At 59.4% G+C, this 12,691-nt stretch overlaps 1 protein-coding gene across 1 annotated transcript in view; it reads left to right on the top strand.

Moving 5' to 3' along the window:
- The first annotated feature begins 1,081 nt into the window (after nucleotides 1-1,081).
- Nucleotides 1,082-12,691, top strand: part of DNAH17 (dynein axonemal heavy chain 17) — a 32,793-nt gene continuing 21,183 nt past the window's right edge. The window contains exons 1-33 of the mRNA XM_050319075.1: nucleotides 1,082-1,426; nucleotides 2,137-2,330; nucleotides 2,592-2,784; nucleotides 2,877-2,976; nucleotides 3,051-3,136; nucleotides 3,274-3,399; nucleotides 3,635-3,790; nucleotides 3,870-3,953; nucleotides 4,295-4,462; nucleotides 4,718-4,834; nucleotides 4,941-5,209; nucleotides 5,332-5,527; nucleotides 5,651-5,797; nucleotides 6,072-6,180; nucleotides 6,318-6,421; nucleotides 6,525-6,665; nucleotides 6,795-6,938; nucleotides 7,131-7,313; nucleotides 7,419-7,679; nucleotides 7,787-7,956; nucleotides 8,203-8,425; nucleotides 8,505-8,621; nucleotides 8,740-8,826; nucleotides 9,054-9,206; nucleotides 9,570-9,818; nucleotides 10,033-10,155; nucleotides 10,380-10,727; nucleotides 10,808-10,899; nucleotides 11,041-11,167; nucleotides 11,367-11,519; nucleotides 11,899-12,024; nucleotides 12,180-12,287; nucleotides 12,408-12,539. Of these exons, the coding sequence (XP_050175032.1) occupies nucleotides 1,082-1,426; nucleotides 2,137-2,330; nucleotides 2,592-2,784; nucleotides 2,877-2,976; nucleotides 3,051-3,136; nucleotides 3,274-3,399; nucleotides 3,635-3,790; nucleotides 3,870-3,953; nucleotides 4,295-4,462; nucleotides 4,718-4,834; nucleotides 4,941-5,209; nucleotides 5,332-5,527; nucleotides 5,651-5,797; nucleotides 6,072-6,180; nucleotides 6,318-6,421; nucleotides 6,525-6,665; nucleotides 6,795-6,938; nucleotides 7,131-7,313; nucleotides 7,419-7,679; nucleotides 7,787-7,956; nucleotides 8,203-8,425; nucleotides 8,505-8,621; nucleotides 8,740-8,826; nucleotides 9,054-9,206; nucleotides 9,570-9,818; nucleotides 10,033-10,155; nucleotides 10,380-10,727; nucleotides 10,808-10,899; nucleotides 11,041-11,167; nucleotides 11,367-11,519; nucleotides 11,899-12,024; nucleotides 12,180-12,287; nucleotides 12,408-12,539 (5,331 nt within the window). The remainder of the gene's footprint in view (nucleotides 1,427-2,136; nucleotides 2,331-2,591; nucleotides 2,785-2,876; nucleotides 2,977-3,050; nucleotides 3,137-3,273; nucleotides 3,400-3,634; nucleotides 3,791-3,869; nucleotides 3,954-4,294; nucleotides 4,463-4,717; nucleotides 4,835-4,940; nucleotides 5,210-5,331; nucleotides 5,528-5,650; nucleotides 5,798-6,071; nucleotides 6,181-6,317; nucleotides 6,422-6,524; nucleotides 6,666-6,794; nucleotides 6,939-7,130; nucleotides 7,314-7,418; nucleotides 7,680-7,786; nucleotides 7,957-8,202; nucleotides 8,426-8,504; nucleotides 8,622-8,739; nucleotides 8,827-9,053; nucleotides 9,207-9,569; nucleotides 9,819-10,032; nucleotides 10,156-10,379; nucleotides 10,728-10,807; nucleotides 10,900-11,040; nucleotides 11,168-11,366; nucleotides 11,520-11,898; nucleotides 12,025-12,179; nucleotides 12,288-12,407; nucleotides 12,540-12,691) is intronic.

Here is a 12,691-nt window from a genome sequence, read left to right as displayed (position 1 = left end):
GGCTGGGACAATTCCTGCTCCTGCATCCTGCTGGGCAGTGGGGCTGGCACCAAGTTTGGCTGGGCAGGTGAGTGGTTGCTCACCACAGTGGTAGTCACTGCACTGTGCAAAGGGCCTGGGACAACAGGAGTGGTGGGGCATCCACTCAGGTACCTCGTTCTGCAGTGGGGCTGGGGGATTCATACCCAGGTGGTACCTGCTGTGAATGGGATCAAAGCCAGGTTGAGGCTGAGGGCAAGCCAGGAGTGCAGAGCCTGTGCCGGCTGTGCTGCTGCCACCAGGGCTGGGGGGGGGCTGGTCCAGCCTTGTGCACTTGTGCCGTGGTGGGGGTCTGCAAGGGCATTCCCTGACAGAGCCAGGGGCATTCTCTGCCGTGGTCTCTGCCCTCCCTGTGCCTCAGATGGGGCAGCCAGTGGCACTGTGGCCTGAGTGGGGCCAGGGTGGGCACCAGCCCTTGCTGAGGGATGAGGATGTGGGGGGGCAGAGGGCAGCCCTGCAGCGGGGCTGGTGCCGGCGCCGGTTGGGCTGGTGCTGGGGGCAGTTGGGGCGCAGGCTGTGTCGGTTGAACTGCAGGTGGTGTCAGTTGGGGTGCAGACGGTGGCTGGAGGCTGTTGGAGGGTTGAGGGCTGCGGCAGGGCAGGAGAGCAGTAGAACCAGGTAGGATTGGGATGAGCCAGGAGGGCAGTGGGGCCAGGCAGGGGTGGGGCAGATCGGAGGGCAAGAGGGACGCCCAGGGATAGGTCAGGCTAGAGGCAATGGGCCTGAGGTGATAGGGCCAGGCAGGGGTGGGGCAGGTTGTGGGGCGATGGGACTGGGGGTAATGAGGCCTGGCAGGGATAGAGCAGGTCGGTGGCTGATGGGACTGGGGGTGATGAGGCCAGGCAGGAATGGGACTGGCAGTTCCCCATGAGACTGCAGAGGGAAGGCTGAGGGCAGCGGAGGGGTGGGACGGGCAGTGGAGGGATGGGATGGGCAGGAGGGGGGGTCGGGGGGGTTGGTGTGCAGCCTCTATCTGAGTGGAGCTCCGCCCGCTGGACGCCAGATCCCCTCAGGAGCCACAGCCGAGCCTGCTGCAGGCACAATGTCAGCTGGGCAGGACCCACGGCTTGGTTTCATGGAGAGCTTGGTCACGGCGTTGCTGCGCATCTCGACGGACAAGTGGAGCAAGTTCGTGAGCAGCGAGGAGGTCACAACCATGCTGGACAAGTTCTTCAAGCAGCAGGATGCACTGGAGCTGGTGTTGGGGCTGAACCCCTCTGGGCAGCTCCTGCCCACTATGGGCTTCCCATCTGCCCTAAAGGGCAAGGGCATCTACTTTGTGAAGAAGACGGGGGAGAACATCACCCAGGAGAACTGCCAGAGCGGTCTTCTGGTGGGAGACGTTGGCCCCTCGCCTGTGGAGCAGCTCATCACCGTGCTGCTGGAGGTGGGTGGCCTGCACAGGCACAGGCTTGGGGCACGTGGGGTGAGCTGAGCTCCCCGGGCACAATGCTATGCCGGGGTGCCTCATGCAGGTTGCTAAAGCCAAAATTCCAGGTGGGCTCCAAAAGAAACTGACATTTATAGAAAAAACTTGCCCCAGGCGACTGGCCCTGAGCTTCGGCAGCTCCTGTGCTAGGCTGAATGAGCCCCACCAGGATAGGAGCTGGGGAAAGGTCACCAGCCCAGTTTTCTCCTGGGCCCAACTAGATCACTTCCTCCCTGTGGTTTTAGAAACTCATTGCAATGCCCCCTCCCCCTTGTCCCACATCTGGGAAATGTCTGAGTGGATTTCTCTCAAACTTCCCATGAATATTCCCACTGCCAGCCCAGAGTACCCAAAAACTGCATTGGCCCCAGGAGCCCCCACAATTCCCCTTATGTGTTGGAGGCTTTTGCTTGTGTTCCAGCCTCTGACCCCGCTGGGTCCCAACACTTCCCAGCCCATAAGAGCTGGAAACCCAGACCAAGGGGACTCCTAGTCACACTGCTGACAGAAACATCAACAAAACCCATTGGTGACTGCTGGAGCTGTAGCTGGGCTGAGACCATGCTGTGATGGGCAGCAAGAGGGACAGTGGGATGGGCAGCATGACTGCCCACTGCCCCGAGCACGAGAGTGCCTGAGAGAGCACCCAACCCAGCCTTGTCCTCCAGGTCGTGTCCCCATTGCTTCTGAGTGAGGAGCAGGGGCTGGGCTGGCCCAGGATAGTGGTGGAGGATGTTGTGCAACAGACCCACCAGCTGCAGAGCAAGATGTTCATGATGGGCGGGAAGATCCAGGGGAAGCCGCTGCTCCCACTTCCCGAGCACCTGATCAGCTGGGATGACTCTGGCGCCGCCCTGGACTGGTGGGTGCTGCTGGCATCACTTGGTGCCAGAAAAGGGAAAGGGGCCCAGGTAGCACAAGTCCCTCAGGGAGGGACAGGGACTGGAACACTAGCTTAGCCCCTGCACACCCCTGGGTACAGCCACCCCTGCAGCAGAGAAGGTTTGAGGGGCCCATACCAGACCTCCACATAAAACAGGCACAAGGGGCTCCCCCCGGGGCTCTTTGGGATTCCCCTGGGCAGTTCATGGCTCCCATGGGGCATAACCTGGCTGCCTTTCAGCCTGGTGGGGCCTGTAGATGGTCCAGTGCTGCACTCCATCGAGACCATCATCATTGAGTGGTCCCAGCAGATTGAAGAGATCTTGAGCCAGGACTCAGCACGGCTACTGCTGGAGGGCCTGCACCCCCTGCCCAGGGTCGAGTTCGAGTTCTGGCAGATGAGGATGACCAACCTGCAGTGTATCAATGACCAGGTACTGCCCCACCCGTGGTGGCTGCATGTCCCTGTGCTAAGCCTCCCCCTACTGAGCCCCCCATGCTGAGCCTGCCCCCTCTCCTGTGCCAGCTGCTCTCGCCCCAAGTGACAGTGCTGGCCAAGACGCTGGAGAAGGCCAACAGCTGCTACTGGCCACCGCTGCAGAACATGTTCAGGGCCGTCAGTGCTGGTGAGGCCCTGTGATGTGGTGGTGGCTGCCTCTGACAAGGTGTCCCCATCCTGACAGTTTTCTCCCTGTACCAGGCCTGGAGGAAGCCAAAGATGTCAGCCTCCATCTGCAACCGCTGCAGGTGCTACTGGAGGAGATGGAACAATCAGATTATTCCCAGGTAAGTAATGTGGCAAAATAACCAGGCACAGCCTGGCTGCCTCATCTGGGTGGCGGCATGGAGCCCCAGAGGCTGCGGGGAGGCTCATGCCCCCAGCTCTGCCACGTCCCCACACTGATGGGGCTCTGCTCCCACAGCTGCAGCCCTTTGTGCCCAAGGTGCTCTGCACTGTCTGCCTGCTCCGGGTTCACTGCCAGCTCTACCACTCACCTACCCACATAGCCCGTGTCCTGCAGGAGATCTGCAACCTCCTCATCGCCATGGTACAGCCCCAGCACCGACCCTCCAGCTGCCCCCCTGGGACAGGTGTGGGGAGTCCAGCTGCGGTGACACAGGCACACCCCAGACAAGGGAACAGCAGGAGTCCTCATGAGGGCTGGGGGGGCCTGGGGCAGGCATGGGCTGCAGGTGGCCACCAGCAAGCCTGTGGGGATGAAGGGGACATGAGGAGCCTTCACACCCTCCTGACAATAGTCCCTGCCTGCATCTCTGTCCCAGACCCAGAAGTTCCTGAGCCCTGAGGACGTGCTGAAGGGGCTGCAAGGAGAACCCCAGGAGACCCTGGAGGGAATCAAACTGAGCATCTCCACCATAGAGAAGTTCTTCCAGTCCTACAGCACTTACTGCTGCAACCTGATGCCCACGTTGTTCCCGGTGAGTGTAGGGACAGTGTGCAAGCACCCGGCCCCCTCCACGCCCGCCCCATTGACTGACAGACCCTCTCCCCTCCCAGGAAGAGCCACAGCTTTGCGAGTTACCCCCCACCCGCACCTTCAGAAGGATGGAAGCCTTCTTGCACAGGCTGAAGACCATCGAGGTGACAGCACAGCATTTTGGGACACAGTGCCAGCTGCAGCTGTGCCTTCCCTGCCCTGGGGATGCTGGGGTGGTCCCTGAGAGCAGCACAGGGTGGGCTGGGGCTGCTGATGCAATGGGACATCGCTGGGAGCACAGTGGCACTCTTCTTGGCACAGCCCTCCTGGCCCTGAGCCCCCAGGACAAGACAGGCACCCCCCAGCCAGGCCAGGGAGCATCCCTGAGAGAATGCTCCTCAGGAATGGTGAACTGGCAGGATGCAGCCCTGTGCCAATGCTGCAGCTCCTGCACCTGCAGCCTGGGACAGGGGAGCCAAGTGAAATGGGGGATTGTGCTTGCCAGGAGCTGTTCCAGGCAGCCATTGACTTCCTGAAGCTGGAGAAGACAGTTCTGGGAGGAGTGCGAGGAAACTTCCTTGGGAACTGGGTGTTGCGGATCTCTGAAGAGATCTGTGAAGTCACCAAGAGTTTTGCTGATTGCAAATATGATCCCTTGGATCCCAGTGAAGAGGTGAGCAGATGTGGGGATGGAAATGTAATGGATGCTGGGATGGAGGTGTAAGCATTTGCTAAGTGAGAAGAAAAGAGTCTCTTGCCAGAACACGCTGCAGAGCAGTCCATGGGATTGTCCCACAGCAGCACAGGGCTGGCTCTGGGGCAGGTCATGGGGCTCTGGGCCCTCCAAGTTTAGCAAACACTTCAGGAAGGATTTGGGAAGCAGGCACAGGGACTGTGCCAGTTTAAATCATTTCGCTCTTGCTGGCAGCAATGGAACAGAGATTTTGCAGAGTTCCAGAAGAAGGTTCAGGATGCGAACAGGCAGCTGGCTGCTGTCTTCTGCCAGGGCTTTGATGACTGCAACCACCTGTCAGCTGCCGTGAAGGTACCTGTGCCCCAGCTTGGCAGCCTGGCACCTGCAGGGACTGGGGGTCACCACCCCTCCCAGGGGTGCTCCAGGGCACAGAAGCCAGCACCTCTTTCTCCCACAGCTGGTGCACATGTTTGCCTCCGTGCTGGAGCGACCCTTGATCAGAGCTGAGGCTTCCCCCTGCTACCTGGCCATGCTGGGAATGTTCGAGGCTGAGCTGGAGAGCGTGAAGATGCTGTACGACACCCAGACTGTGTCCCTGCCACCCCCCGGGGGAGCCCCATCCGTCCACAAGAACATGCCACCGGTGGCTGGGCAGATGAAGTGGGCTCTGGAGCTGCAGCAGAGGCTGGAGGGGCCACGCAGGGACTTGCTGGCCATCGACCACCCGTATGTGCAGGTCCCCCGTCACCTCATGGGGACACGGGGTGGCAGCTGGGCAGGATCCAGCCTGGCCTGGGTCCCCTCCCATGTTGTGTGCAGCAGCTGCTGCTTTATTGTGACCCTGACAGTGCCATGGTGGGTCCTGAGGCTGAGCTGGCAACTGGGAAATATGAGGAAATGATGGCGCTGCTGCAAGGTTACAGCAAGAAAGTCTACGGGGAGTGGGCAAGTGGAGCCGGCAAGGAATGCCACTTCAGCCTGGAGCAGCCACTGCTCCGCAGGGACCCCGACTCTGCCCTCCTCAGTGTGAACTTCAGCAAAGAGGTCAGTGCTGGCACTGGGAACACCAGCCATCTCTCACCCCAGTGTGAAACCTGCAGTGTCAAGGGCTGCCTGAGGCGTGGTGGGTTTTGCCATAAACCCCTTCCTGACGGTGGCGTCTCACAGCTCACTGCCGTCCTGCGGGAGGTGAAGTACCTGAACATCCAGCAGCAGCAGGACATCCCGGAGAGTGCTGAGCGGCTCTTTGCCCAAAATGAGACTTTCCAAAAGCTTGGGGACAACCTGGCGCTCATCGTGGGCTGGTACAATGAGGTAAGTTCTGAAAGGGAGACAATCCTGCTGCTTTTCCATGCCCTGAGCCCCAGACAGGCTGAGAGGGGCTGGGGGGTTGCAGCACCACAGACACATCACTGGCACCTCAGGTCCCTGCCCATCCTGTGGGTAGGCCAAGCTGTGGCTGCTGCTGTCCTCCTCCTCCCGCCCCTCAGTTCTGTGCTGGAGGGATGGGGACCCTGTTCCTCAGCGTTCAGCTGCAGCAGGGTCCCTGCTCCACCTGGGCACTCACCTCTGGATGTGTTGGCCCCAGGTGAAGCAGCGGATGCTGCCAGTGGAGCAGCCGCTGGTGGCAGGGGAGCTGGAGGCCCTGGATGGCCACCTGGCCAGCGCTGAGCAGTCCCTGTTCTGGAACCACGAAGGTACAAACCCCCACATCGGCCATCCAAGGCTGGGGATCCTCTCTGCGTTTGGGGGGGTCCCAACACTGTCTGGCTTCCTGCTGCCCTGGAGGCATCTGCAAAAGCACAACCTGTTTGTGTGTGCATCTTTCTCCCAGGTGTCATGGAATACATCCAGGAGATAAGGGACACCCTGCAAGACCTGCAGAGACGGGTCCAGAGAGTAAAGTTGAACCTGAAGAATATCACCCAGCTGATGGAGGTAATGTTGGATGGTGCTTCACAAGCATCTTTCTGGGACACGTCCAGCTGGGATTTTCCCTTCCCTGCCTCAGCAGAGCAGCCCCATTCTGTCCTCCCTGCAGGACTGCTCCGCCACTCCCTTGTTTAGAAGGAAGGACAACAAGGCAGCTGCTCTGCTGGACCTGGATGGCAGAGAAAACGCCTTAACTGAGCGCCGCACTGTCATCGAGAACACGGGCACGAGGATCCAGGGGATGGTGGAGGTGAGGCCCATGGGATGGAGTGTCGGATGGGCCCACAGGGGCCACAAGGAAGGATTTGTCCACTGTGCCACGAGCCAGTACCTTTGCTGGATGTTCACTGACAAACACTAGCTGGTTTTCCCATGGCAGGAGAATGCAACTCTGTTTAAGGCTGACAAGTCCTCACTGATATGGCTGGACTATGTGGAACACATAGACAGAATCGTGCTGGATGGGCTCTGCAGATTTGTCCAGAAATCCCTGCAAATACTGCTCAGCAACATGGACCCTGATGTAGGTCCCAGTGTGCCTGCAGTGGGTGTGGTGGGCTTGGGGCATCCCAGCGCTCACTGTCAGCTTGCTTAGTGGCCAAACGTGCCTGTTGCAGTGCTCCCAGCAGTGCTGGTGTCCCCCGTTGTCCCCATCACTTGCAGGGCTGGGGGCTGTGGGACATGAAGCCCCATGCCAGGCACTGCCCTGTTTCAGGCCCAGGTGGCCCCGCTGTTCGAGGTGCAGATGGAGCTGTGCGAGGGCCGGGTGCGGTACCAGCCTTCACTGGAGGTGGGGGCTGGCGACAGCTTCTTGACGCTGGTGGAGGGGCTGCTCGGGGACACCGAGGCAGCAGTGGCCTCCATGCCGCGGCTCCTGGAGGGGGAAGTCAGCTACAAGGTGGGTCTGTGGCCACCAACTCCGGCACCAACTCCTGGCTCAGCGGGAGGTGGGCGAGGTGCCCAGTGCCCCCAGCTGGTCCCCAAGCTCTGCCCATCCCTTCAGATGGCGCTGGAGGAGCAGCCAGACCTTGGGAGGATGCGGGAGAAGGTGGTGTCGCTGGTGGTCAGCACCATGGCAGAGGGCGAGGAGTTCAGCGCCAGCTTTGAGGAGCACTCACACCTGTGGCAGGAGACCCCTGAGGAGTTCCTTCAGCGCTTCCTCACCTTGGGCACTGCCCCCAAGCCTGAGGAGACGCAGCCGGAACCACATCCAGAAGAGCCTGCGACCTGTGGGATCCCATCCCTCCAGCTCTTTAAGCAGGAGGTGTGGGATGGGTTCCTGGGCATGTGCTGGGTGCTTGGGTTGCCCTGAAGGACACAAAGTGCCCAGGGAGGTGCCAACCATGAGCTGTGACCTGCTCTTGTCCTCAGATCGATGAACTCGAGGCGCTACATGAAGAAGTGTTGGGGTTTGCTGACACCACAGTGTTTGGGGGGTGGCTGCAGAGCGACTGTCGCCTCTTCAAGAAAGCACTGCTGGACGCCGTCAAGGGCCAGAGCCTGGTGCTCCGCCACTACCTCGCCCACCACGTCACCTCCAGGTAAGGGCCTGGTGAGCCCTGGCATGGGCATGTGGAGCTCCCATCAACTGGAGCTCAGCTGGGCTGTGGCACAGGCACCTCTGTGTGCCAGGGCAGGGCTGGCTGCAGGGGACAGAGTTGTGGAGGTGTAGGTGAAGGTTCCAAGCACCTTCAGGGGCAAGTCCATGGGGTGCCGTGCCCTGGCCCTGCAGAGTGAGCCCTGAGCCCCGTCAGGGATGCCTGGTGAGTACCAGTTTGTCCTCCCAGTCTCCAGGAGCTGGAGGATTTCATCCAAGAGTCTACTGCCGGCTTGAGTAAACCTCTGGAGGAGGGAGACTATGATGGACTGGTGGAAGTGATGGGACATCTGGCAAGGGTCAAGGAGAGGCAGGCAGCGACCGACGTCATGTTTGAGCCCTTGAAGGAAACAGTTGCCCTGCTGCAGTCTTACGGGGATGAGATGCCGGAGCAGATCCACCTGCAGCTTAACGTAGGCTGCTCAGGGTGCGGGGGGATGGGCAGAGGCTCCCTGTGGCCTGGCTGGTGACCCCACATGGTGCCCACTGCAGAACCTGCCCGAGCGCTGGGACAACAACAAGAGGCTGTGCCTGCGAGTTGCGGACAGCGCGGCACCCCTGCAGGCCAGCGAGGCTGCCATCCTCCGCGAGAAGTGCCAGGAGTTCGAGGTGCCTGCCTGGGGGCTGGGGGCACATGGGCAGCTCTTCAGCAGCTTCAGGAAGACTCTGCTGCTCTTCCTGACTGCCGGGTCCCAGCTGTCCCCCTGAGCCCCATCCTCCCACACAGATCCAGCAGCACGCCTTCCGGGAGACTTTCCAGGGAAAAGCCCCTTTTTCATACACGGATCCAAACCCCTACAAATCACTGAACAGGGTAAGAAAGTGGAAGAGGACACAAGGGCCACTGGTATCCCCCCTGGAACTGCATGACCATCCCTGGCATTGGATGCTGGGGTGGGGCACTTGCTCTGGTTTTGGCTCCAGCTCCCAGCCCTGCAGGGAGGATCTGGCCCTGCAGCAGGGATGGAGCCAGCACTGGAGTAGGAGACATGTCCCTGGCACACAGTTTCTGGCTGAAACCTTCTCCTTTTCTCCATCCAGCAACAGAAGAGCGTCGCGGCCATGGAGAAGGACATGGCTGCCCTGGCCACCTCAGCTGCCCTGTTTGAGGTGTCAGTCCCAGAGTACAAACAGCTCAAAGCGTGTCGCAGGGAGCTGCGTCTGCTGAAGGAGCTCTGGGACATGGTCAGCCTGGTATGTGCCACGATCTGGGAGCCAGGACACAATGCACAACACTGCCTCCAGGCAAGGGCTGGACAGCAGGCTGCTCTTGGCTGGCACGGGCAGCTGGCACATGCACCTGGCACGGGCATCCAGCATGGGCACCCAGCGCCAGCCAGGCATTGCCAGACAAAGATGCAGAGCTGTAGTGGCTCCTTAGAGGGGTCATTGCTGTCAGAGGGAGGATGAGACGGGGGGAAGGTCTGCAGGTGCAGGGGCTGCGCACCCCAGCGTGGTGTGTGCACCTGTGGGGCATGTGGGCACGGGGTATGCTGCTCTTCATTCTGGGCAGGAATGCTTCTGCTAATCACGTCTGAAAATGTCTCCGGGGTCCAGGTGAACATGAGCATTGACACCTGGAAGACAACCAAGTGGAGTGAGCTCAATGTTGAGGATATGGATATTGAGTGCAAGAAATTTGCTAAAGACATCCGGAGCTTGGATAAGGAGGTGAAGAGCTGGGACGCATTCACAGGGCTGGACAGCAACATGAAGAACATGATCACATCTCTGCGTGCCGTGAGCGAGCTGCAGAACCCAGCCATCAGGGACCGGCACTGGCAGGAGCTTGTGCAAGCAACTAAGGTGCTCCCAAGTCTTCCCACCCATCCCTGGCTCCAGCCCCTGGTCCAGGAGGCTCCTGAGATCCGCACTCAGCAACGGATTGGGTTTAAATGTGGCCACATGCAAATATTTGTGTAGGGTCTTCAAATGCAGGTGTTAATGAGTTCATCTGAGCCACAGGACTGCCTCTCCCCAGAGGGGAATCTGTGGCCCGACCGTGCCTGTTCCTCTCCAGGTGAACTTCACCATGTCTGAGGACACCACCCTTGCAGATCTGCTGCAGCTGAACCTGCACAAGTTCGAGGAGGAGGTTCGTGGCATCGTGGACAAAGCCACAAAGGAGGCAGGGATGGAGAAGGTAAACAGGGCTTGGCTCCTCCCCTGCTTTGCTGAAAGCCCAGTGCCAACGTGACTCTGTGGCTGCTGAGCACTCGTGTTCTGGCTCCTGGCACTGGAGTCCACAGGCAGCAGGGAGCTCATGGAGCCGCTGCCTGGAGCAGGTGTTCCTCTGGCGCCCTGCCTTCCCGCAGGGGCTGGACCCGGCACCATGGCGCCCAGCTCATCCTCATGCCCCAACTGCAGGTGCTGAATACCCTGGATACTACCTGGGCAGCAATGCAGTTTGAGTACGAGCCCCACAGCAGGACTGGGCTCCCACTGCTCAAGGCAGATGAGTTGCTCATCGAGACGCTGGAGGACAACCAAGTGCAGCTGCAGAATGTGTTAGCCTCCAAGTACCGAGCCTTCTTCCTCCGGGAGGCACAGGACTGGCAGCAGAAACTGTCAACAGCTGACGCCGTTATCAGCACCTGGTTTGAGGTGCAGAGGAAGTGGGGTCACCTGGAAACAATATTCATCGCCTCTGAAGACACCCGCAACCAATTGCCAGAGGAGTCAAAGAAGTTCGATACCATCGACCAAGATTTCCGAGTGCGAAGCCCATTCCCACTCCACGTTCACCCCATGGCTTGCTGCCACTTCAGGTGGACTTAAGTGTTTTTCCTCTTCAGGAGCTAATGGCTGACGCAGAAAAAACTCCCAACGTGATCGAATGCACCAACAAGCCCAGGCTGCACGACCGGCTGGAAGCGCTGCAGGACAGGTGAGTGTTGAGATATCTCAGTGGACCATCTGAGGAGGCCAAAGGAAGGGGTTGATTCCCCCAAAGTAGCACCGACAAGGACTGAGCAAAGAGTAAAATGCATATGTGGGGTTGACAGCAGGTTTTTCCATTTTCTTCCAGGCTGGAGGTCTGTGAGAAGGCCTTGGCTGAATACCTCGAGACCAAAAGACTGGCTTTTCCCCGGTTCTACTTTGTCTCCTCTGCAGACCTGCTGGATATTTTATCGAAGGGGACAGAGCCCCTTGAGGTATAGGTTATGTGTGAACACGGGGGTGAGTCCTCTGCCTCTTCCCTGCTAACTGATTTGAGCAGTTTTAGAACATTTTTCACCCTAATGGGTAGAACACCATCCCTGATCCCCCTTCCCAGGGGTGCAGTGCCTAGGGAGCACCTGGAGGTAGATCCAAGTGCTGATCACACCTTCGCGCGTGTGCCTCTGCTCTCAGGTGTCCCGGCACCTGACAAAGCTGTTCGACAGTGTGGCCAAGCTGAAGTTCCAGCTGAGCTCAGACAAGAAGCCCCTGAAGGTGGCCCAGGGGATGTTCAGCCGGGACGGGGAGTACGTGCCCTTTGACGCAGACTGTGACCTGTCCGGCCAGGTCAGCTGAGCTTTGTGGAGCCTCCACGTGCTGGGATGGTGGGGCAGGTTGAGGATGGGATTTACCTTTTGCTGGTTGTGCACTAACAGTTTGGCAGGAGTTTAAAAATGTAATCACAAAGCTTTTTGGCAAAAAAAAAACCAGAAATGGGACCTGCCTTACAGGTTGTGAAGCTGCACAACCTCACAGCCCCTTGGGGGTTACAAGGTGGTTTCCCCTCTGCTGTTCACCCTCAGACCACCCTCCGTTATTTCCCGTGGGATGTGCCCCGCGGGGCCAGCACCAGGGTCTCTCCAGCAGCTTGTTGCACGGGGAGAGCAGTCTGAGGGGACACAGGCTGGGAGCCAGTCGCTCAGCTCTGCTGGATGTGACTCTCCAGGTTGAGATCTGGCTGAACCGGGTGCTGGAGCGCATGCGCTCGACACTGCGACAGCTCCTCCCCCAGGCCCTGGTCACCTACGAGGCAAAGCCACGGGAGCAGTGGGTGTTCGACTACCCAGCACAGGTGGGTGCTGCTGCATGGGGCCAGGCTGAGCCAGGGTCTGAGAGGAAGAGGAGGAGGAGACAGAGATCCCTGGGAGCTGCAGGCAGCTGCCCTGAGCCACAGTGTGGGCAATGTGTTCCCCTCAATGGCCACGTTGTCCTCATGGTTTGCTGCAGGTCGCCCTGACGTGCACCCAGATCTCATGGACCTCAGAGGTCGGTGTTGCCTTTTCAAGTCTGCAGAAAGGCTACGAGAACGCCCTGAAGGACTATAACAAAAAGCAGGTTGGCATCATCTGCACCTGACCTGGAGCTGGCCCAAGCCCCTCTGGCAGGCTGGGGGTCACCAGGAGGTGGGAAAATGAGGGCATCATCTCTATGTGCATCATTTCTTTGCTTCCCCAGATCGCTCGGCTGAATGCCCTCATTTCCCTGCTCCTTGGGAACCTGAGCGCTGGAGACAGGATGAAGATTATGACAATCTGTACCATTGATGTCCACTCCAGGGACGTTGTGGCCAAAATGATCCAAACAAAGGTATTTGGTACAAGAGGGTATTTTTACTGCACCGTCTCTCAACACTTCTGGGCACGGATTTCCTGTCATTATTTAACTTTTGGGCTGGGCACTGCGGTTGACAGGTGTGGGCTGAGCTGGGCCACGAGGAGTGATGGTCCTCACCTCCCCAG

The sequence above is a fragment of the Myiozetetes cayanensis genome, unplaced genomic scaffold (genome assembly GCF_022539395.1).
Source record: "Myiozetetes cayanensis isolate MyiCay16 unplaced genomic scaffold, myiCay2020 scf22, whole genome shotgun sequence".
Taxonomy (NCBI): Eukaryota; Metazoa; Chordata; class Aves; order Passeriformes; family Tyrannidae; genus Myiozetetes; species Myiozetetes cayanensis.
The sequence above is the reverse complement of the archived record's forward strand: the minus strand, read 5'-3'. Positions and strand labels throughout refer to the sequence as shown.